Here is a 26,158-nt window from a genome sequence, read left to right as displayed (position 1 = left end):
CAATTTCTGCCTTTGATCCCTCCCCAGCTCCTAATCCCCAAGTTCTCATGGGTCTTATACAATTTTAAAAATTATTTACAGCTCAAATAAATATTATTCATTTTGAAAGACCAATTAATATGCATTCTCAGTGCCTCTGCTGTACATTCATCCATAAAAATGTTAGTTATAAACTGGTGCTTTGTGTGGCAAAGATCTAGGACACAACGCAGATGTTTCTGGGAGAGAAAACCTCGGTGTTCATTGTTAATCACAGCTCTTAGATACTATAGAGTGGGTAGAATTTATTGCAGGGATTGGAGTTAATTTGAAAAGTGGTGCTTTTTAGTATCTCCTATATAAGACATGCATAAAAAAAGAAACAAGCAGCAGCAACAGTGAATGGTCACTTTGGCAGAGGGTGAATATGATGGATGTCATTCCGGTAATACTCATACAGGATGGTATGCCAGTCGTATTTCATCTAATAATGACAGTGAAACAGAGACTGGAATAAATAAAAAAATGTCACCTGGCTAAGTAAGATATAAGCACGGTCTCTCATAGGAGTTAAAACTTGGAAAACAATCACATGCAAAAGACAGTGGCTGGTTGGGTGTCTGTGTTTGTGCATGCTTGCTCTTAACTGTGGTCTTTAGATCCTGGAAAATATTAACAAAAGACAAACAGCAAAATCCCTCCCCTGATATTCTGGTTTATATAGCCTTCCTCATGAGCATCTAGCTCTTCCACATGTATGTGGGGACAGCTCCTCTCAGACAGCTAATGTTTTCTCCTGTTTTAATGCCAGCACAGAGGCATTTAAAAATCAGGGTCCGCAAACAAAATCCCATGCTATAATTGGCTACATCCAATACTGTAAATATGTTTTTTATTTGCACCTTCTAATCGTTGTTGCCTAAGTGCTGTTGGAATAGATAATACTATATAGATTACAAAAAGACAAAACAAAACACATTTTTCTTAAATATGGATGCAGTGCCCAAGCCACAGGTGTAAAATAGGGTCAAGGTTTTTCTCATTACCATTGTGGTTTATTCTTGTTTAGTTCATGCAAGCAGCGTGTGCAGTAGTAAAACTGCATGATATTCAAGATCACTGTAAACAGACTCTTAGAGCTCCCTATTTCGACATCCCAGCACTAAAGTCATCCATCTATTTACACTGGCAATAAATCATGCCACTCAGTAAACAGGACCCCATCCTTGCATCTGCGTAGAAAACACGGACGCCCTGCCTTTCTCCCAAGCGCTCAGCAAGGCCTGCATGCTGGAGGAGTCCCCAGCGCTGCTCACGTGTCCAACTGGCACCATTTTTCTGCAGCTAAACTGAAGGCTCAGCAGCCCAGCTGAATCCAGTTCTGGCAATACTTACTTGACCTATTGGGGTGCGCTGGCTAAGGGCCATCGTCCCATCTGAAAATGAGACTTTGCTGCCTTCTCTCTCCTGTCTGCTGCAGACATTGGCAACACAAGGAGCTGCTGAGTCTAAGCATCCTTCGCTTTGCCTTCCTGGAAATCACGCAAGAAGAAAGTGAAGTGTTGGATTAAACGCTTAACTGTTTTATTGGCTAGGCAAAGAGCTCCAACATACTGCTTTCTTAAGCATTTATTCAGATTGTAACACTTTGGCGTAGCAAAGCCATCTATTATTTGAAAAGTAATACCTAACCCCTGATGCCACACAACTAGTTTCTTTTTACATTTGAAAGTAAAAAGTACCTGTCATGGGGTATATGTTCTGAAGCAGGCTAACAGGCTCTTTGCCCAAAATGAGGAGGAAAAATGGTGTTGCTATTACAACATATCATATATCTTTTCATTATGTTCTCAAATATATTTCAAAATCGTTATTTTATGACAGTTGTGTTAAGCTGGAAAGACATTCAGATTACTCTTTTTGAACATGAATGCCCCTTTTTACTGAGGTTCCTGCTCTGTCTTGGTTTGTATTTCTCCTTCCCAGCCTTCCTCATATTTGTGATACTGGGAATTCCAGAAAGCCACGTGTGTTCATTACAGTTGCTAACCTTGCAACAAAGCTTGCCTAACAAAGCTTGCTTTATTGGGCCTCTATATCAATAATTACATTCAATTAGCTTTTTACGGTATTAATAATAAAGAGAAAACATGAAAGCATCAGTGATATTTAATGTTGTACTGACAATGAACAGTAGGTTGCAGTATTGAGGAAGATTTTCAGCAACATGACAGGTCCTAACAGAAAGTGACTAATACTCTTTTCTTTTAACCAAAAAAACCTTCTCATCATGAAAAATTTATTTGCCCCAAAAAATGTTTTTCACAAAATCTTTTAGAATATAGATTCCAGAAAAATAGGTGAGACTGAACTTGTAGTCCCACATGTTTAGTCTTAAGGTTTTCTTATTGTTTTTTGGGGACATTGGTTCACGACCAGTGTACTTAGTGGTGTCTAACGAGTCATCTTTTTAAAACTGAGGGTATGTTGTTTAGCAAAACAAAGTGCATTGCTTAATGCCTCCACATTTTGCCAATATTAAATATCATAAGAAAAGAACATGCCAGCATTTTACTGAAGGATGAAATACAAAGTTCAGCTTGACCACTGTTACTCATAGGAAGGTGACAGCCATGCAACCAGAGAACTGAAATTATTTTATTTTTCGTTTGTCCTTGCTGAGTAGGTAGAAGGCCTACCTTTCACTAACAGAGCCGTATAGTTACAAGTAGCACAGATTTGAGGAGACTAATGAGTAGAAAGACTTATGACTGGTAATTGTCAAGCACAAGCTATAAGTGACTTAGAGAAATAAAAGCAGTACTAAAGCATAAAAGTTAAGTTTCCTGAAGTAACATTAGAAGAAAATGGGTGTAGGTGTGTCCCCACTACCAATGAAAGCACCTCATAAGCACCACACAAAGCAGTATAACCGTATTAATGTAGTATGACCAGTCTGTGTGGTGATTTTTGCTTCTAGATTCTCTGTTCTTTGTAAGAATAGTTAAATAATTTTACTTTGCTATTACAACAATTATTTTGCAACATATAAAGATATTGATGATAACCATTGTTTTAAAAGAAGTAAATGGATAATATAGGATTAAAAGAAAAGTTACAAATATTACTTCAAAGGCTAAATACTAGTAACTTGAATGGAAAGTGAAAATGAATCCTTCATCGTTCTACACATAAGAATAATATGAAGATGTAAAATAGCCTCTGCTAAGTAATTTATCATAGAAAAACATCTTTGGGTGTGAAATGGCAACTAAAAGAAAAGTGCTTCTTTAGGCAGTAAAGTAATTGCAGTAAGCAATTTCCTTTGCACTTAGACTTTCCTTTGCACGGTGATGAGCTTTTCAGAGATTCACAGACAAAAAAAAATAATGAATACATGGACACACTACGCATATAAGATAGCGCAAATAAATTGGTTACACATATGAAAACTTGGTTTAGCATTTTTACGTGACTGATATAATGCAACAGAACATTTCTTAAAAAGAAAGCTGAGATCACATGCATGTTATTCCTTTGGATAACTGAGATGAGAAATGATGGAGACACCAAATATTTCAGGTTAATGACTAAAATATATACGCAATTAGAATGTGAACTCAACAGGAAAAACACTTTCATAACATATTTTTATTGGATTAAGAGAAGGCTGAATTGAAAACAAGTATAGGTTCAAATTTCAGTGTGATACAGATAATCAAGTCAGACGTTAAATCTTTAAGTGTGTTATTACCCATCACCAAAACAAAACAAACAAAACAAATCCAGAAAACTGTTAATTCATGATATATAGACAAGAACAGGCCACTTGAAACCTAGATATCCAATTATAATCATTCAAATACTGATATATATATGACAAGCTAGGTGGTAGCAAACCATAGCACGGGAAGGCTCTATCTCACTTTCACACAATGTCTCCAGTAGCCAAAATATTGCTTTTATCTGAGATACTTTTTAAAATTTATAGTGTTATATATGATAAGTTGGAAAGACAGAAAAATATGTTATGTATAAGTACTAGTTACAATCCCTTCGAATTATGTGTGAATCCTCTAGAGCCTGTTTGTTTTATATTTGGGAACTACACAGAGAAGCAACAGGTCATGCTTTGAAAAGATAATTTGCAGCTAAATTAAAGCAGGGCTTGAGGACTGCTAGGGAATTCCTTATTCATTAGAAGTCTTACTAGAGACCCGTAGCCTCTAGTTAACAAATTTTTTCCACATTCTCATGTTTCAGAGTAGACAAAAATAAAATAATGGGATTAAAATTGTTTCTGCACAGCTGCATAAAGATAGTTCACCCAGGCTTCCAGTACAAGCGGATTTGCATGTCTGAGGGTAAAGTAACACATGGCATCTTGAAAGCTATTCTTCCCTCTGCCCTCATGACTCCGCATAAAGAGAGTGAATGTGAGAGGTTATACCATATTTCTCTCCTAGGAGGCAAAGGTCCTGCCCGTATGTGGCTCATTGTGGCAGCATCATCAACGAGATGACCTAAATCCAGTATGTGACCTGATGGGGAAAGGAGAGAGATTAAAGATAGACAAAATGCTAGTATATTTTATTAGCATTTTCTTGATGTTAGAAATAAAATAACAATAAGACAATAGAATAAATAACTACTCACATGCTGGGTAGATAAAACCATACATCTAATTATGTGAGGTAAATGATGAAGTTCTGATTGGTAGTTTGACCACCTTGACCACCTATGTGAGATTTGCAGCGTATGTGTGAATCAGAACTTCATCATGTCTTCTATTTATTACTGTTCCATTTAAGTTCTCTGTAACTGGACCAGTAACATATTCTTCTATGTGACAACATCATATACATTAGGGAATGAGGAGTTAGGAGTATATGGCACGTAAGTGACGTGTTAATTTTTTGCAGATTCGTGTTTATCAAAGGTGTAACAGTACTCAGCACTTAAATATACAATGTTTAAGAACATAAAAATAATGGACAATGCCATAGGTAACAAAATACTACACTAATGTTAAGATTGTTTTCTTGAACTACATATCTAAAGTGCAAATACTATTTCCTAATTACAATGTACCTAGACCCTTTCACATTCAGAGATAGTATATCACCTTATTATTAATGCTCCTAATCCTAGAAATCTTTCAGGACAAGCATTATTGCACCAGAACTGGTGCTCACTGTTAAACTGTTTGCTCCTAAAACAAGAAGCATAGTTTGTTTATTCAGGGACAGTACAAGGCACTTCTGAAAACAAATGCTGTAACAATAAAATATAAGAAAATGAAGTACCTTAAATCCTTAAAGTTTCTTTATGTTAAAAATTAAATGCAATTTTAATTATTTTAAACACATTTTCTATACAGCTAGCTAAAAAGGGGGTGAGGGGGCAGAGAGTTGATTCAACAATTATATATTTCTTACGGAGTGCTAAGAGTCTACTGGAATTTTCAAAGTCCTTAAGCTGATCTAACTAAATGAGTGGTAGGTAGACACAAAGGCAGTCATGGAAATGCTAGATCCTATCTGTATTCGAAATACTTCAAACAGCTTTTAAAGGCTTTCCAATTATATGCAGAATGGACTTGAGCAAGGGTTAGAGTACAGCGTAAATAACAATGTTAAAAGTCTTTGTAAGTACGTTCCTCAAGGACCATTAAAACAGAAGATATTTTACACAGTTCTGCCATACATTCAGTCCTGAAGAGCTGGCATATTACCAAAGGGAAATTACTTTCAAAGACAGAGGACTTATGCTATGAAATCTCTGTTGCCTTTTCTGGAAAGTTCAGTCTTAGGAACCAGAAGCAAGAGAGTCCCAACCCACTGTAAACCGCAGAGCTCAGTATACGGAGGAAACTGACTTTTTAGCCAGTTGGCGCGTTAGTTACATGTCAAACAGTTCATCCACACTGTCTCAAAGCTCATTGAAAAGTTTGATTCAGAAATCCCTCACGAGGTAACTTTATAGCATTTCCCTTCAAGTGTTCTTTTCCCCAAAAATTTTAGCTGCCAGTAAAAATATATTTACTGCTTTCTGTTTTCAGTTATCATGCCTTTTGAAATAGGCTTTGCAGTAACTGATTGAGTGCTTGGCAACAACAAACAATCATTTTAGTGGTTGTATACACTTGGACAAAGCAAGATGTGCATTTTGGTGTGTGACTGCTGAAATGATTTGACAGGTAATTGCTGGAAACAAACCCGAATGCAGTGCAAAGGGGGATCCTGAAGAAATGATCCGCTAACGTAGCCCTATTTTCATTTTTCTGAATTACTGTGAAAACTTGGGGTATGAGAGTGCATTGGAGAGAAGCAGAAACATGATTGTTATTACGTGAAAGATTTTTTTTTGGAAAAAACGTTCCTCCTTCTTGTCATAAAATCCAAGCAGCCATTCTTGAATCCTGACCATCCACGTTTTCCTTCCTGCAGCCCCTTCTCCGACCATCTAAGGTGATGGTACACGGACAGTTGCTCCGTGCTCCTGGCTCCTCAGAGATTTAGCCCCAGAGCAAAGATCCGCACGGAGCTGCAAAGCTCCTGAATTCTTGGTCTCTCTAAGAAGCAAGTATAGAAAAGCCCTCTTTCCTGGCCATTTAATTCACATAGGACTGGTGCAGAAAGCCACAACATCTGAGGGAATGACATGGATATGTTCCAGGGCTGCGTGTACTTGTACTAAATGTCTCTTCTTCAGATTGCTGAATGTATCTCTCCCATGAATAAGATAACCCACAATAGGATTGTAAAAGAAAAAATAAGAGAGCTCTGTCCACAATACACAGCAAATCACTGGAGAAAATTCTGGATATTCTACATTTCATACAAACATAATACCAAACATGAATATTATGCATAATAATTTATATAGGTGTGGATACTTAGTCTTTCCAGTCTCTTTTTCTCATAATTCAGAAACAGTATCTACATATTTTCTTGCTCCTTCTCTCTGCTCACTTCAGTTTCTCTCTGCACAGGACAAGGTTTCCATACGGACACAACACCTAACATGCCACCAGCATAAAAACTGCCTGGAAACTTGCATGTGTTTATTGGTGATGTTCAGACCTAATCCAGGCAGAGAGAGAAACGACTGCTAGAGCATTCATCCGTAAGAAGAAAGACTGTAATTCTCTGTCTCTCCTCCTTAAACTGTTTTTTGAAGAAAAAAAAAAAAGAGTTAACCATGTAACTCAGCGGGAAGCTTAATGATTAAATCCTGAACGGATAAAACCGCCCATTTCCTGCAAGGCCTCTTTGCACTTTCTGCCGGTTTGCTCGCTGCACAGCTGCTAGCCGGTGGCCCGTTCTCCTCGGTCTTCACGCGAGGAGCCCACGCACCTAGCGCGGGGCTCCGTCCCGCTCAAGGGGGAGTACGAGGCACGTACCCACCCCTCGCGGCCTCGAGAAGACCCGCTGGAGTATGAGGGTGCTGCCGGCCCTCAGGGCGTTACCGACACCGGCAGTAGCTTCGCCGTTCCCCTCTCCCCCCAACGTTTGAAGTCCCGGCTCCCCTCCCCTCTCCTCCCCTTCCCTCCTTCGCGGGCCGAGCGGCGCCTCAGGGCGAGCCGCGGCCCCGCCGCCAAAGGGCGGGAAACGCCGCCGGCGGCCGTTGGGCCGCGCGCCTGGAGGGCGGGGGGGGGGGGGGTGGGCACGGCGGAGCTGCTCGAGTGCCGGGCGCGCGCTCCCCCGCCGCGGCCGTTGCACCACCGCCACAGCCCCGCCCCCCGCCGCAGAGCCGTCCCCATGGCAACCGCCCAGCGCGTGGCCGCGGCGGCGCACGGCACCCTGGGAGTTGTAGTCGCCCTCCGCCCGCCGCCGCCGGCCTGCGCGGCGGGGCGCGGGCCCCGCCGGAACTCGCCTCCCCATGAGCCGCCGCGCGGGCGGGGCGCCGAGGCAGAGGAGTCGCGGTTGCCAACCAAGCCCGGGCAAGTCTGCAAAGGCGACGGCGCTGCCGCTCCCACGCTGAGCGGGGCTCGAGCGGCCTCGGGAGCGTGCTCGGCCGTGCGTGCGGGAGCCGCGGCGGCGGCGGCGGCGGCGGCGGCGGCGGGGAGGGTAGCGCCATTGCCCCGCACTGCCGCCCGCCTCCTCCGCTCGCCTCCGGTGCGCACGGACGCGGCGGGGGAGCCGCCGCTCCGGCCGAGCGGCCGCAGCCTCCGCCGTCCCCCGCGCCCGGGCGGCGCTACGGGGCGGCGAGTCGGCGCTGCCTCGGTGGGGCCGCCCCCTCACCCCCCCCCCCCGCTCTCCCCGCCCCGCCGCGCGGGGAGGCGGCTCCGCTGTCGGCCTGGGGGCGAGGAGCGATGATCCTCCCTCTGGAGACTGTTGCTCTGGGTGTGATGCCGGGTTTTACTCTCAGGTTTGCTTCAAGCGTGGAGCGTCAGTCGTGGCGAGCGGGTCGCATCGCTTGCGGGTGGCACGGGCTGTGTTCCCGGTAGCCCGGGGAGCAGTTTATGTAACCCGGGATCAACACGCTGCTCTTCAGTTTGGGCAGACCGTGAACGTAAAGCATATTCTGTGGGGAAAGGTAGTGGCTTAGTCTGGTCGAGGGGAGTTTATTTCCTTCTTTCTTCCATCTGGTTCTATGCTGTGTCGTCTCTAAGAACGAGTCTGTCTTTTCTCCTCAGATTTAGCGCTGTCTTCCCTGCGTTTGTGGCTGAGTCCTTTGCAGGGTTGGGTCTGGCCTCTTGTTGAGTGGTACTATAAAGTGGTGGATGACTTATTGCAAACAGCACACAGTAGCTGCTCCGGACTCGTGGTAATGCAAATCATGCTTCAGGAAAAGGAGAAATAAGGAAGCATTTTCCTTGGGGATGTCATTCCAAAGGATGACCATCAATAAAAATAAAGAAATACAAGCTCCCCAATTTTATAGGAAATCAGAGTGTTTTGTGGCCACAAAGAGGGAACGTAAGATTGTTCAGATCAAATAGTTGCTCTGGATTCCACAAAGAGGAAGTTTTGAGTGCTAGGGAATAAGGAAAGATGGGGTAATGTTACCATATTTATGTTGGATGTTGTATATGAATCCTCTCTCAGTAGCAGCTCATATGATGAGTGACAATTGCACTGGATCTTGCTGAAAAGGCTTGGAAGACTCAGACTACGCAGAACTGCACAGATTCAGACAGTGCTGGGGCACCCTCCATTCTCCTCTCCCCCCTCCCCTCGAAGTAGTCACTTTGCATTTTAAATATACACATATTCAGCAACTCAAATACATGTATGTTTGTTTTTCTTTCAGTTTTGACTCAGTGAGAAATATCTTGGAAAGAAGAACATTCCTTTTTGCGAGGAGATAAGAAGAAGGTGCAGTACGGGGCATACAGCAGGGAGTCTTTGGCAGGTGGTGGTGGTGACGCACAGAAGTTACTTTGCCTTTAAAAGAAAAGAAAAGGCCTGTCTGCTATTTATGTAGGTGTATTTTTGTTATCTCCCTTCTTCCCCAAGAAGTTGTCTGGGCTGCACAGCAGCGGGGAAACAGCAGCTGTTCATCCTGGGCAGCAGAAGATTATGGTGGCAGCACAGCAGTAAGAGCAGCAGTGGCGGCGGCGGCAGCAATAGCAGACCTGGTCTGCGAATGTGTTTTCCGTTTAAGACCATCACTGGAAAGTGCAACCTGAAGATTCGGCAGCTGGGCAGAGATTGCTAACGTTTTAAAGGGGAAAACCCTTAAGGGGGAAGGAGCTAAGGGAAGGAGGGGCAGCACTAGATTTTGTGTGTGCTAGTGGGGAGAGGGGATTGGTTATCATGGCGGATCGGACAGCTCCTAGATGCCAGCTCCGTCTGGAGTGGGTTTACGGGTACAGGGGTCACCAGTGCCGCAACAACCTGTACTACACAGCAGGCAAAGAGGTGGTTTACTTCGTGGCTGGAGTCGGAGTGGTTTATAACACCAGAGAACACAGCCAGAAATTCTTCCTGGGACACAACGATGATATTATCAGGTAAGGGGGCAGACTTTTCTTGTGCTGGGGCGGGTGGGGTTTAAAGGGAAAGGAGGAGAATGTAGGACTGCTAAAATATCCCCTCCTTGCTTCAAGCAGCTCAGCTTGTAGCTATCATTTTGAAGAAGCACAGATTTGTTATCAAGGCTCTGGGTGAAAGGTGGATATCTAGATCTTGTTGATTATTATTATTTTTGTAGCAAAGCTTCAAAATGTTTTAATATTAAGATAGAAGGCAAGTTTTTCTGTTGCAGTTGTACTAATAGCAAAACTGGCAGCTACACTACGGGAATGTATGAGGGAGATCTTTGTGCAACAGTGCTGCAAAATTGTGGATCCAGCACCTTAATCTTGTCAGTGCTAGGACCCAAGTTCATTAATGGTGATGCCTAATAGAAGGCAATTGTAGCTCTTCTTATACCAAACAAAGCCCAGCAAAAGAGCACCATATACCTGGTACGTACCTCAAGCCAATCTTTTCTATACAGCCCTGAAAATTTTACTTAAAATCAAGTTTAGCTGTTCATACTCCAACCAGAAATTCTGAGCATGCTGGTGCAAGATGGCCACAGAAGCACAGGTTTTGCTTCTATCTGTCCAATTTTTTTGGTCCCTGTCTTTTAAATTCTGGCTATGGAGTGAGGTCAGTCATTGTTATTGTGCTACAGAAATACTGATTCTACTACAGGGAACGTGATAACATCACAGAAATGTGGTTACTGACTTAAGCTAGCCTTTTAAAAAAATCTGTCCAAAATTCAGAAATTACACCAGTAAAATAGAAAAGTAATGTTGGCTCTGCTACTTTATAGCAGAAATCTGAACCTAGAATATCCTGGTAAAGAAAGTTGCATGGTAAGGACACTCCTCTCAGCATAGCTAACTGCTGCCCCCCCATTCACCTGAATTCAGAATGAATGAAGTGTTTTCATGGTGATGTGAAATCAGAATAGTCCCAGGTGACTCATGGTGCAGCAGTACTGTGGAAATATCTGCTGAAGTCAGTTAGCGTTCTGACATTCAGTAACAAAATTGCATAGTTGTCATATAATCATTCTGGAGTCTTGTTTACAGAAAAACATCTACGTTTCCCAGAGAGAGCTTTTGGCTCCTATATATACTAGTAGCATTGTTCTCCTCCCCTTTATAATCTGTGTTAAAGCAGCAGCATTTCATGAAATCAAGTGGATGCGCATAAAAGTTTATTCTGGTTTCAGAGGTGTTACCAATTCCAGAAGGGTATTTAAATAGACACTTGGTTGCTCAGATCCCTAAAAGCAGAATGAATATTTTAGATGGGTCCACAGTATCTCATGAAATATGATCCTCATGTATTGCATGGATGGTAAGTTTTGATACTTTACAGGGTGAAAGATGTAGCATGTATACCAGTTTGCATATTTGTCAGGTTATATGTGAGCTCTTAACCAAAACTAGCAAGATAATTTGTCAAGACACATCTACATATGTCGGCTGTTTTTTGACTGGACGCTGATGCTTTGATTTTATTTTTATTTTTGAAATGTTCCATCTGCTGAGGTAAAAAGCGTCCTGATTATTATACTTGACAACACCTCCCTCCTCCAAGATCCATCCATATTGTGTAACTTTTGTGCCTTGTCCTTTAAGGAGTATCCCACGTTAGGAGATTGCTTTTGGCAAAGTCCTAAATATAAAATGGGAATAGAAGGAATATGAGCGTTTGCTGTGTGTATTTTGACACTGGCTATGCCCATTTCTACTCTTTTAAGAAAACTAGCAGTCACCTGTTCACTTTAGCAGGTGCTTTGAGGGCTGGCTATGTTCAACTGCTGTTCAGCTAATACTTCTGAAAGATGAATTCCGGTTTTGATCCATCACAAACTCAGAGTTCTGTAGGTTGAACATAGTTACAGCAGTGCAGGCCCACGTAGGAGTTTGTTTCTGCTCTTAGTGGACAAGAAAAGTTGCTGTCACGTGGTGTTTACGGAAGGAGAGATCTTTTGTTTAAGAGTCTCTGAAAAGCTGCTAGAATATTCTGTTGTTTGCATTTGTGAAGGGCTGATGTTTTTATGCCTTTGAATTTTGTAGTCCTTACTGATGGGGTACCCCATCCATCACTATAATGATTTTCAATTCGATAGTTCCTTGTATGATGGTCACTGATGTGGCTAACAAATGTAGCTAACAGTCATTTAAGTTGTTCTATTTTAGACATCACGGCTAGCATTTAACATTGACTCCTTCTGTATAAAAGGCTTTCAGTGAGTACTAACTTGTGGAAAATAAATAGATGAACCCATGAATCAGAGGGTTAAGAGCCTGTACGTAACCCTGAAGTGTTTATTAAAATCATGGATGTGGAAGTTTTTCCTTGGATAAAAGGTCATGTGTTTACAAAGATGTTTTCTGTGTTTTCACAAGTTTAATGGTCCTACCTCTTGCTGTGTATGAAGATAATGCAATTAGACATAATCTAGTTTTGGCTATAATAGACTGTATTGGGTTAATGGGGAATGAATTTTTTTCAAGATTCATACCTGAAAAATAAGTTCTGTTTATACTATGCTCAGCTGATAAGGTAGATGTTCTGAGTATGAACAGGTGAGTTCTCAAGTGTTTTATTTTCCGTGGGAGGAAACTAAAAGGTTCTGTATTTCCAAGCTCTGTCTCCTTTTGACTTGGTAATGAGATGAGACCCTGAACTGCCTCATCTAACTTTGAAGGTATCCCTGCTTTGTTCAGGGGACTGGACTATGTGACCTCCGGAGCTCCTCTTCCAGTGTAAAGTATTCTAAGATTTTTTGGGGGTGAAGGGAGAGAGGGGATCACTTCTGGTTACATGATACAGTTCTTGCATGTTATTTAGTTGTAAAATACTTAAAACTGTATGAAATAGTTGATAATCAACTGTTAGCACTGTAAAACAGAGTCAACACTTAGTTGAAATTAACAGAGTAGGTTCTGGTCTCTCAAGACTGCTGATGCATTTTATCTAGAGACTAAGAAGACATGTTATTTATAAAGTTTTCTTTACAGTTGAAGAGCATGAGATATACCGTATTTTCTTCCTTTCTCCCGCCTCCCCCCTCTTTAATGAAAGCTTTGATTACTGAGCATAAAATAGCAGCTCGAGGTGGTGAAGGTCAAAGTATATCTGTGTTGCAGACCACAAAGCAACCACAGATTGGCTTGCATGTTAGCTCTATGATGTGTTTGATTGTTCTTGAAATGTGGTCTAGCTAAGGTAAAGTTAGCACAGCTATTATAATGTTTTAGTGTAAAAGTGTAGAGTAGCTATATCCTTACGCACGTGACTTATTTTCTTTGAATTCAGTCATTTGTGCTTCACAGGATTAGGCTTCAGAAGCTTTAATATTAACATATGGGGATTGTTTTCCTTCTTGACTAATTTAAAAGTGGGCATTTGCAGCAGCTTATTATATTGACTGTAAGTTAATGTATTAATGAGAATTTTGTAATTCAATCACATTCATGTGAGTTTAGGATTTATGTTTAGTATAACCACTTGTAATACTGAATCATTAGTTTTCATAGTAATTGAACACTTTAAAAAGTACAGCAGTGGGAAAAAACCCAACAGGTTTCCTGACTCTAACGTTGTACGTTAGTTGTGGATAAGCAAGCAGTTGGATCACTTCCCTTTCTCTCGCAATGAAATGTTGAATGAGAAGCAGTTCTTTCCCATAATTTTTCTGCAGTTTATGCACGTGAAGGCCAAAAACAGTTTGCTACTGGAAATACAAATACAATCAGTTGACGTATTTCTCATTATAATTTAAAATGCAGTTGATTTCATTTATTCTTTTTTTTTTTTAAACAGAAATTTGTAAACAGAGGTTCCTGATCTTGAGAAATGTTTGCAATGGTGGTAACAGTTATTGCTTCTCCCTGTTCTTCTATTTCCAAGAATTTCTACAGTATTGATTGGTTTTCCTGACTATGTCAAAACTCAGAGAACATCTCTGATGTTATATCAAAGACTTATCTACGCTTTTCATAAACTGCAATTTCTTAAAATGACATCATATCTAAATTTACCTTGACAGATACATTTATGTATCTGATATATTGCAATATTATGCATTTACAAAAGCATATTTTGTATTTCAACTGGCCTAAAATAAATAGCCTGTGAGGCAGGGTACCACAAGAAATTGCCCAGTTTCTCTGCAGTCTTTGCTGCCTAGGCATGTTAACCAGAAAGCCAGGCTATTATCTGTGTGTACTAAAGCATGTTGTTTATGTAAGTCTCGTTACAGTGTAATAATAATGTCGGATTTATCAGAATATCACTGTAAGTCTGCTGATGTGTGTGTTCTACTGTGCTGACAGATTGAGATTTAAAAAATATGGATGTGCTAGTGGTGGTGAGGATTTAGTGGGTGGAGTGAGTGACTAGCAGCCTGGTTCATTCTTTAGACTTATCATTTCAGGTGATTGGATTGTATATTAGGATGTGACTACAAATTTCCTTGTCTTTATGCAATTCTGGAAGAAGAAATGTGATGCTTGAAGCAACGCTGTTAAGTTGTGGAGTATAGTAAATGTAATTCTGGAATAAATAAATTGATGGCAGAGGGATACAAATCAGAAACTCAGTGTTAAAGTGTCTAAATTTTACTTAAAACATACCATATATTTATATTCCCGTACTGTAATGTTTGTGTTTATATGATGGCGCTTATGTTGAAGGGATCTAAGATACTATAAACTTATGTAGATTTGCCACTTTTTTAATAGTAAATGCAAGTACTTGTTTGCTATAGAATGATATGCAAGATACTGTGGATACTGTCGTTATTTTCTCTGATACATGCATGGAAGACTGTACTGTCTGTACCTTACGATAGTCCTGCACATGCAGGACTGCTAAAATTTAGTGACTTAAGAGATAGAAAAGTAGCAATCAAGCCGTACAGGATTTTCAGCAACAGAAATTCCAGCCCTATTTCACATGTGATTGCTGGCAAGGCTAAAGCCGTTAAAATTTGAAAGATAATGACTTTGGAATAACTAGGGTGAAGCAGAATGTTTTACAGTATATTTTTCTCTCTTTTTTTCTTTTTTGTATGTGCTTCTCTTAACTTGATATTCAAATTGACATATTTATTTCACACAGCTTTTAATATCTCATTTTAATTTGATGCTTCAAGCTCACTTTACAAACTATATTAACTTTTTAATAAATAATTTGTTTAGATAAAGTTCTTTTGAGCAACTTTGGTCTGTCTGTCTAAACTCTCATGGAGTATCAACTGAATAGAGCAATCAGTTTACTATCCTAATACTTGTATACAAATACTTGTGTATTTCCCTGCAGGTTTAAAGGGTAAATTTTATTGGTGATGAAGAATTTCGCCAGCATAAATTTTGACAAAGCGTATGTGAGCCTCCTTGGTTAAACACAGTACATCGGAATACAATTTTATCTGTTACTGAAATGAGTGGACTAAACATTGAATAGATTAAACAAAAAATTATATATATGCAGAAAAATGTGCTGGATAAACTAATACTTTTTCTATATAACTTTTAATGCAGTGACTGAGATCTATATATACTTGCATGCTTTGGGAAGATTTTTTTGAGGCAGTAGTTTGTTAAAGGAGTTTCATATTAAAGAAGTTATTTCACATTAAAAATTTCCTTGATCAGCTTATTGCATCTCTTGCTTTCAATCTCAAGAAACAAGTGAAAGTGGCATTTATTTGAAGAATTTCTGATGACCACGCTTATATTTGCTCTGCTTGATTGTTATGCTGAATTTAGGTTCCAAGTTTTTACTAGTTTCTTAAATACCTAGATTAATGCCTTAGATATGCTGGAATATATAGTTACAATATCCTATCAAACATATTTTTAAAATACATAGATTTTTAAAATACATAGTTAAAAATGCAGAAAACCTTAACAGACATTTGTGGCAATGTATCTGTGTTATTTGATTACGTTATTTGAACAGACTACTGCTCGTACATCTGAATGATATGCTGAATACGGTAATAGTTAATAAGTAAGATTTATTGCTTGTACAATCACAGCTTGTGATTTGTCTGGAAAAGTGAGAAGATGGTTATTAAAATCCCAAGTACAGTTTTGAGCGTTTAAATTATCAGTTTAACTCAACTCCATATCAAAACAGTAAAGAAAAAACTTTCCTAACGAAATGGGAGACATCTGTATTTTTTTTTTGCAGAAATTACTTGGATCTTTATCATGTTTTTAATTTACTAGAATTCAGAAATGGTGAGCACTAGCTGTGTCAGCTAGTACGTTATATTTTTATTAGATTCATGTGAAACAGTTCGTTATCGCCCAGAACTGAGTATAGTGCATATTAAATATCAAAATTTTGATATTCTTAGATTAGAATCTTGCAGTTAGAGATCTCAGTTATGTTATTTTACATTTTTAACCATTGCTTACAGTATCTTGAATTTAAAAATTTAAATTAAGCTCATTTAAAAAATTAAATTTGCTTTGCGTTAACTCTGCAACTCATTAACTTGATTTGCATTGTTTTATTTCAGTTTGATTTTTAAGATGACTAAATCTGTCAAAATGAATATTTTGCTACAATAGGTTAAACACTAATCATATAGAAACCTGTGTAGTATATGTTTTAAATGCCAAGTGTATATATGTAATACGTTCATTTCACACACACACCACATTATACATATAAATGCCAAATAACTTTGTGCTTTTTCTTGTAACATTCACTAGAACATATTTATAAATATTTCTTGGCCCAGAATCTCTTGACTTTTACAGTCGTCAGTAGTGTTTGTTATACCCCGGAAAGAGATGAAATTAGCCTTTTCAAAAGTGTTAATTGTGTTGCAGTGAGTCACAAAAAGTTTATATTGTCACTTGATTCCAGAGAATGCTATTGCTTAATAAATAAATAAGAATTTATTTGTCTCCTAACCATGTACAGCAATAAGCTCACGGTTAGTTATGATAGCAGGAAACATGGATATTTCTTCTTTTTAGCAGGATAAATAATTCTATTTAGGCTTGTAACTATTTCAGATTCATTGGCTAATTTCAAGGAAATCTTTGAAGTTACGCTGCTGTAAAAACCCCAGGGTAAGAGGGGAATAGTAATCTTGGGTGTTATGGGAAACCCATTATTTACAGCTTCTGAAAATCTCTGTAGCCATTTGAACCTGGAAAAAAGGTAGCATCCTGTGATTCTTTTGAAGATAGTTACTTTTTTCTAGAGCTACTGATTTGGTCATAAAATAATAAAGTTATATATGTTAAGAAATATTCTTCCTTGTATCTTTTGAGTATTCTCTGCCATGTGTCTCCCACATTTTGGATGTATCTGCCATTGTCGTTTGAACAGTGACTCTTCTAGTACCACATATTAAAACAGTTAGGCGCTCTCTGGCTTTTCTAAGTGTTCTCCGGGCAAGAAGGAAAGGCTTTGAGGAAGGACAGGCTGTTTTTGAGGAAGGAAAGGCTGAAGCAAAAGAAGTCACTGAGTATTTGAGGCAAAGTGGCATACTAGAAAATCATCAGGTATTGGAGTGTAGTTGGTGTTTAGCAAGATGAAAAGTCACAGGAAATGCTTTGAAATGAGTCATACCTTGTTTTAAAATTATCTTCTTAATTCAGAAGGTGGGAGAGAAGTTGTGGGACAGTTTTGTGTTACCAATTTCTATTGTAAAACTTCTTGCAAACGTGTTCAAATTCTCGTTTTCCCACAGACTTATAAACTGCATCTTGTAGGATAGAAGAGGTCAACTTCCATAAATACTTCTTCCCCTCTTTCCTCATTGACTAAATGGAAGTCAAATTCATCCAGGCAATTTTCAAATATCTCTATTCTTCTAAGTTTAGATAAGGTTTTTCCAGGAAAAATCACATAATCTTTTAATGTGTAATGGAAAAATAAGAATGTATGTTTCAGCAATTAGTGCAGAGTAGTGGTGTAATAAAAATTTAAACTTTTGCCCATGATAAACTTGTTTATAACTCCATATCTCAAGAAAAAGTTATATTTGACTGGGACTACAAGCGTCCCTCCAACATTTTCATCACAAAAACTGGCAACTGACACTTTTCAGCTGACAAGGTGCAAGTTGCTGCTGTCCATGCTTTAGTCGTTGGGATGTGAAAATTGCATCTTTACACTTTGGTGAAAATGGAAGAGATATTTTATATTTTTTGGACTGCCTTCCAGAAGAAAGCATCTCTGGTATAGTAACTCTTTGACAGTAGAAAAGGGATTTTCAGTTTGAGGGAGATTATTTAAAAAAAAAAATTAGGAGGTGGAGGGGAAGGAAGGAGCTGTGGTGTGCAGAAATATTTATAGCAATTTGTCTGTTATCGCTGTAGAAGAACAAACTGCTGCAACAGTTTTCTGGTACTGTAATTAGTTTTAGAAAGTATGCTTCCTGGCTAACGTGTTTTGAAAATGTGGCATATCATACTTGAGTCTTCTAAAGAATACTTAGTTCACTTGCCTACTGCTCAGTTTTTTAGGAATCTTGGTAAAAAGCAAGAATGCCTACTATTTTCCGCTTAAAGACTTTTATTTGGAGTAGCAGCTCGTTTTTTGTGAGATAACTGAATGTCTTTGGAGTAGAGTGTAAAGTTTTTGTCTACCAAAGATCCCAAACTGAAATTCTTCCTCAGTGATGATATTTACAGCAGGCTTGGAATGAGACCTCTAAACCTTTAGGTAGCCTTGAACTTCGTGCCAAATACAGACCATGTGTTCATGTCTGTCCTAGATGGTGGACTAACCCAAGAAATCTCTAAAGTGAGTATCATTCAACGCTGCTGAACCTTCAGTGACAATCAGTGGGATGCATCCAGGGAAGAACATCACACAGTGCATTTGTCCGGGGTCATTGGTGTTGCGGGGAAGGGGTTGTATACATTTTACAAATGCACTGGAAATAAAAGCTATGTTTTAGTTTTATGTCACTTCTACTTTACATTCTGAGCAAAATGGTGCAAATAGTTAAGAACAACCTAACAACGATATATAACTCAAACCAAATGAGGAGGTACTGTTATTTGTCTGACTTTGCACAGTGATAATGTCCTGGGTTGTATATTTGCTCTTGCAATACCTTGAGCTTTTTGCGTTTACCAGATGAGGCTAACATCATAGCAACAGCTCAGCGTCAGAGACTGATTTGGTGATTTTAGCTTTTGAGAATCATATTGTGCTGTACGTATTCAGTTTTCAGTATTGTTGAGACAGTTTGCATGTAGTAGTATGATTTAATGTGAAATACATCAAGCTTCTTTAATTATAAAACAGGTACTTGGTGCATTGTATATTTTTGATGTGATTCCAGTTGACACTAGTACTGAAATCTGTTCTTTGTGACAGATTGTCTTTACTTGAGAATGGAACATACTGAAACAATGACAATAGATTAGGAAATAAACTCTAGTCTGAAAACAGAGAGTTATAGCAACCCCTTTACTTTGGTTGCTTGACACTTTTTGTTATAAAAGACTTTTCTGAGTTTTTATTGGGAACTTTGAATGTCTTCGTTATTTTTAGCAGTCCTGAATGTTCATTAAGGGAAAACCCCTACACAGTAATTGCTGATTAGTAATACGCTATTTCCCTCTCTTTTTAAAATAAATGTGCTTTATTCTAGGAGAAAAAAAAACATCTGGAACTCGTAATTTTTCAAAAGAGTGTTTTTGATCAGTGATCTGGCTCTATTGGAAGGTAATTTCTTCAGAAAAAAAGATTTAGTGATTTAACTGACTCCAGAACATTTAAAAAAAAAAAAAAAAGAAAGTCTTTTGTTATTAAGATACAGAGATTTTCTTTTACAACTAAATTAGTCACCACAATAAAAAATATTGCTGTGTTCCTGTACCTATCTCTCTCTGTTACTTGGAAAGGAGTAGTCATGGGCTGTGATAATAATACGATGTTGAGGCAGTAGTTCAGAGATCCTTAAGTGCTCTACAGCTACTCAGAGCTTTCTATGTGAAAGTTTGTGAACTAGAGTGTAAGCTAAATTTTTTTTTTTTTATTAAGTTTTCCGGTAGGAACTTGAGTAGGCTATTGTAACTGTTTCACTGGCTTTCCCTAGTCTCTGTGTAGGTAAATCCGTAAGACCATCAATCAGTTGATACCTTGTGCTTTTGGCTTTAAAAAGTACATTTTGTTCACTACCCTGGACTTTACTGGGTAAAATTAGGACTTCTTGAAGCTGGGCCGTTTATATTAATGCTTGGCTTTAACTGTCCATTAACAATGCGCATCTAGAGATTTAAACTGTGTGATCAGCACAAGAGAAGATTAGAAATGCTTGATATTACTAATATCCAGATGGGTAGATGTATTCCGTTTCTGGTGCCCCAGTGAAATCAGGAATAGGAATACTGCTTTCTCAGATGCATGATAGTTTACCATAACACCATCAGTTTGGCAGTTAAGTATCATCAGTTGGGTAAAGAAGTAATAATTCATTAAATATTAACAAAAATGAAAAATATAAAACTTTCCTACAAATAGTAGATGCACGTAATCCATAAGTGCTATGTTTTCGTAACAGATTTTTTCACATCGCACGCTCAGGTGGTGTTGTATAAAGGAACTTAGTAGATGTATCTGCTTGAATATAGAAGAAATAAAGTGAATGATGTGCTAAATTGTAACACAGACATGACATTTATGGTGGTGGAAAGCTGGATTATCCAGAAGTTTACTCTGAGCCTTCCCTGGATATTTTTAGAAGATCAAGATTATTGGGCATAGGCTCATATCAGAATACTAAACCTATTGCTTTTTTTGAGACTTGACAAGCTTTTTTTACCTGCTTAATGTTAAATAATGTTGTTAAAGAAAAGTCATTGTACTCTTCTATTATACTTGACACTTTGAGACCCTTTTACATGTTCCATACTTCTCCATTTAAAAAATTGCCTTCTCTACCCCATGGAATGCCATTCAGAATTTGATTAAACCTGTTCTTTTTTGGGGGGGGGAGGGGCTTATTTTGAATCTGTGATTCTTCTGTGTATAGAATTTTGGGTATAAATTGCATCACAGATTTCCAGTGAAAATAAGTCCTGTATTTAAAATGAATTTCAAATGAAAATGTCACATTTGATATTGTGAGTGTAGTAAAGAACAAGAGGTATTAACGAAGAATAAATTCAGCTTAGGAAGGCTAATTCTCTTAATTCCCCCTCTATTCAGTAGAGAGAGAACAGCTTTTTCAGAGCATCTGTGTTAGGCTCATTTTTCTTCCTACTTCTTCAGAAGAGCCTCTTTCTCTCTGCCAAAGAGGAACTTTGAGATGGTAAGGCTCATTAGACCAAGGTAGGCCTTTGTGTATATTCCTGGAATCTGATGCTAGCTAAAAGAGCTTTTGGCTTCCTTCTGTCTTCTTTGTATATACACTACAAATTTTTGCAATGATAGTTTAAGAAATGAGTCATAGTGAAGCCTGAGAAGACGGACAATGCATGTGAGGAAATGGGAGAAACAAGCAGTCAGTATGACATGCTGTTTGAATGAGACGTGACCACTACATAAGTGATGTTGGGATAAATGGAAGATGGGCTGGGGGCACTGAAGTTTTGCCCGAGATTTATTATGAAAATAGGCTAGTAGCAAAGTGACGGTCAACCAGTTTGTATCACCATTTCAGTTCATCAATGTGTAAAATTTTACTTCTGGATATTGTTAAATTGGACTAATAGCCGATAAACAGGCACTAATACCCTAATGAATTTGTAAAAAGCTGGGTGATTGAGATGAAGAAGAAAAAAAAATGACTTAGGATTAAGGCTTATGTGTTAAGCCTTAATGAGTTGCTGCATTTTATGTCCTGAGCAGACCATGGTACAGTAGATTCTTTGACTTTTTCTGAATTGAAGAATATTATACCACTGTTGCTTTGCCGTAAATGAAAGGTGCTTAACCTGTCCAGTTCCTCGGGCATTGATGATAGAAGATTTACTGCTGTTTTTCGAAGAAGCAGCTGTGTTGGTGCTAGGTACTTTAGCTCAAATTGGAAACCTATAAGAAACTGCTTGTAGGTCGTGCGAGAGAAATGTGTAAATGGGAAAGCCATTTATAGTTTTGGCCTTACAAACATGCACTTCTCTTTTTGTCTTGGTGTGAGGTTGGTGCAGTCAAGACATTGACAGTGAAAGAAGATGTTTGAGAAACAGGCAGCAGCTGCAAAGTATTTAAAAAGCAGATTTATGGCAAAAGAGCTGTGGAAAACCTGATTTAGCTGTAACTGTCACCTTTAAAAATATTATTTTGTAACCTGAGACTAGCAGGAGTGAGTGTGTAAGGATGAACTTAATATGGGTAGTAGATGACTGTTACTTTGAATTGAGCTAAATGTATGGAAGCTTTTATGTTTCTGCTATAAAATGTGTTGAGGAATAGATGCAGACGAAGCCAGTATAGTGTTATTCACAGAGTCTAACTATAGCTATTGAATGTAGCTCTCTAGATTAATAAGGCTGATTATTCTTCATAGCCTCTAGTATAAATTTATGCAACAGCTCACTGAAGGTACTTTATTCTTTGCCAAAGTGATTTCCAAGAGGTCTTTAAAACTTAAATACACCTTTAAGTAAGGATAGTAATCCCAAGTGAGTCTGGCTAATTATTTGGTTTATTCATTACCATATATGCTAATATTTGCGGTTGAATGAAATTATTAATTCAGAAATAAAACTGTGTCTAGAAAATGTTCGGGGAACGCCATCGTTCAGGAAACTCTATCCTAAATCCCAGTAAGCTGAAGGGCAAATCTTAAGACAGTAATAGGACACACACACACGTGAACACAAAAAGTATTCTTTAAAAAAAAACCCTGAAATATTGTTAAAGAATTTTGGTAAATAAATTCCAGATGCTGACAATTTTATGAAAATTACATTTCATTAATTCCCTAAATTCCTGAAGGATGCTAAGGATAGAATGGAATCAAAACATGACTTTTTTTTTTTTGTTGTTTGCTGATGAGAAAATGTATTGGACTCTATCCATTTCCCTCTACTTCTGGAATCTTATCAAGCCATCCAAATCAAGTTGTTAGAGGCTAATTATTGGAAAGAGTATTGGAAGTATTGGAAGGCACTAAATTATCACAGTTGCATTGACTTTAATTGAGCAGCAAGTTTATATCACCAGAATATCACGATTTACTGTATATCACAAGTTTTTATTACTTCCACAGTTTTTGAACTACTGTGATATTCCTGTAGCTTTTAGATTGCAAACCGCTTAGCTGCTTTTGTGCAGTACTGGTTCCATTAATTGTATTTTGGCTGCAGATGAACTGCTGATGAAAGTACCTCGAATACTGGAACACTTCTCTCGTGACTAATGTCCCAGTCTGCGTAGCAGCCTAAAATGACTTGTATCTTTTCTAAAATAATTTTTTATAATCTTTTAAATTTTACTTCTATTCTTTCATAAGTAATCTTTCATAAATTTATTTCATTAACATTAATATTTTAAGCAAAAGAACAATTTTATAAATAACTATGTTGAGAAAATAGATACCAAGTAGTTTCTTCCTTTGAGATAGGACTTAGCTAAGAACTTGGAGAGTTTTGAAGGGATTGCATTTTGTGTTTTCATATTTGTTTTTCTCTTGGCTTATACCAAATTTACAGATTTACAGGTTTCATTGTTTTTCTCCTTGTAAATAAATGCATTTCTTGACAAGAGGAATAAGATACTGTGTGAAAGTATATTATATTAATTTAATCTAGTTTGCAGTGAGGGGAGTGTGGAGCTACTAGCTTTGCAAATGCACATATAATACATGCTGATTTTTGGCATCTCATCTCTAAGGCGTCACGGTTGCATTACAAAGCTGAGAAGGAAGCAATAAAGTGTTCAGCGAATTGATATAAGTAGTCAGCAGTATCATAGTAGATTCAAAGTAAAATATTTCTTCTTTTCATGCAGCGGCAAACACAAAAGTTCCTGATGTTGGTGCTTTCTTAAGGCTCTTAGCGGTATATGACCTATTTTTTTTTAACATCAGTTCTGTAGATATAGAGAAGAATTCTTAAAATAACACACCTTAAAAGAAAGTATGGCAAAAGACCACAGTTTTCAACTCTTGCACCAAACAAGTTATTTCAGTGTCTATTTTAACAATTTTTATCACGGTGTAGTTTACTGTATTGCCAGAGAAATTATAAATAATATATGTTGTACAGAAAATGTATGGCTCTCATTAACAATAAATGCCAAGAATAGGATAAGTTTTGGAGAGGTCATCTGTTATTTTTTAGGCTAGGCTTATACTGAAAAATAGATATAGTTCTTCTTTTTATAATACACATCTAGCCTAGGTGCAGTTCCATTGTCATACTTTCACGGAAAGCAAGTGTGGGTTCTTTTGTTTTGTTTTTTGTTTTGTTTTGTTTGTTTGTTTGTTTTTTAGGAAACCTATATATACTGTAGTGATAGGGAGAGAGAATAGGAGAGCAATTATGTTTCTGAACTGCACTGTATACATGAATCTTCTTTAAAAGCCTGTATTTTTTTCATGATCTGAAACTAGATAATAGCATAAAGCAGAGGCCTATATCTTTAAGGCCCTTGTACACAATCAAATCCATTCCTACTTCACACTCCAGGTGTAATCTAGTGCTCTCGTTATATTGTTAAATTTGGAAATCTGCCAAACTGAATGCACATGATTAGCTCAGTTTATTGAAATGGTTGCCCCATAGTCTTAAATTGTGTTTGTGCTTAAATATCCTGTTTGGTTGGAGCCCCCAACTCTCTTACGAACTGTTAGCAAAAGCCAATCCTCCGTGTAAGGGGAGAGTATAATACTTTGTCTATTGAGGTAGAAATACATAGAAAAGATGGCATAAAGAAGAAAATATATGCTGTTCGTCATAGCAAGCTGGCAGTTACGGAATGAAGCCCTTTCTCTCCTGCTATAATGTAGAAGGCGAAAAAAACCTATAGCATCCGTAATACCGTTAGCCAGAGCGAAAACAGAGTATCAGAAAATGCCATGTAGTGAAGCACAGTATAACCAGCTGAACCTACATGCTGCTATGTAGTAATGTAAGTGCATGAAACTTCAGTTTCACTATAATACGAAAACCTAAAATATAGCAAAATGGTCTCAGTTGAGGTTATGCCAGCTGCTCTCTGAGATTTCATAAAAGGCAGAATTCCAGATTGAGAATCTTTGCTTTGAACAGTTTGATAAGAAATCAAGAGAAAAACAAAGAAAAATAATAATAGGCAAAGGAATGAGTCATAGAGCTTACATGATACCATAAAAAGTCATAACTTATTGTATGTTTATATAACTCCTGGTATTACAGTCTTGCAAAAATGTTTAAAGGACATTCTTTGGGTAACCAGCATTTCCTTCATTTTGTTAGTGTAATAAGTTTACAAGTGTTGCTCTTTGATATTTGTGCCTGTGTCTGCCTACATATCCGATAAAACACAGGTAAAATTAATAACTATATGGATAATAGCTGTATGTTGGATATAAAAGATGTGTTTTGAATAATAGGGGGATCTTGTGATGATTTTTTCAGTGCAACTAGTTCTATTGAAGAAGAAAATAAGCTGTAGCAGTTTGTGAATGTCGTTCTAATATATGTGCTCAGTCAATCACCAGAACATGAAGATTGATGATCATTAAAAACAGCTGTCTGAAACTTGAGTTCTTGAAACTGGATTGGAAAGATGTCTGAAGTAGATACAACAATGCAAAACAGAACTTGCTATTTATGTCTATATTGTGGACCTGTTTTTTTATTATTGCAAATATAAAGGTACTTAAATAGATTCAGTTACAAGATACATTTTTTCAAAAGCATTATGTGTTTAGAAGCCTTGATTCTGTTGGATTCCAATTAAACTCTGGTTCCTCAGAAATTTAATAATGCAAATTTTATCTGCTGTTGTTTATGTATTTTCCACAAAAGCTCACTGATGTAAAGCACCTCATCTTTAATGCTGTCTTTGCGCCTGGAAAGAATGCATTTCATAATATCGAGGACAAACTCCAAGAAAAGGCTATACAAGTAACCAAAGAACAACAATATTTTTTGAAAAGTCCCTAAATGAGTTTGATTCACTTGAATCCTATAAATTCATTTGAATTCAATTCAAGTTAGAGCAGAGGTTAGCGAAGATTTAGAGGCAAAGATGAGCAGGACAAGGTCAATGTAAGATAAATCCTGTCCTCTCTTATGGAC

The 26,158-nt window shown here is 38.0% G+C and overlaps 1 protein-coding gene across 1 annotated transcript in view; it reads left to right on the top strand.

Annotated features, from left to right (window-relative positions):
• Positions 1-8,259: 8,259 nt before the first annotated feature.
• Positions 8,260-26,158, top strand: part of EML6 (EMAP like 6) — a 159,158-nt gene continuing 141,259 nt past the window's right edge. The window contains exons 1-2 of the mRNA XM_068939947.1: positions 8,260-8,352; positions 9,238-9,940. Of these exons, the coding sequence (XP_068796048.1) occupies positions 9,744-9,940 (197 nt within the window). The 5' untranslated portion in view covers positions 8,260-8,352; positions 9,238-9,743. The remainder of the gene's footprint in view (positions 8,353-9,237; positions 9,941-26,158) is intronic.

Source organism: Struthio camelus, chromosome 3, assembly GCF_040807025.1.
Source record: "Struthio camelus isolate bStrCam1 chromosome 3, bStrCam1.hap1, whole genome shotgun sequence".
Taxonomy (NCBI): Eukaryota; Metazoa; Chordata; class Aves; order Struthioniformes; family Struthionidae; genus Struthio; species Struthio camelus.
The sequence above is the reverse complement of the archived record's forward strand: the minus strand, read 5'-3'. Positions and strand labels throughout refer to the sequence as shown.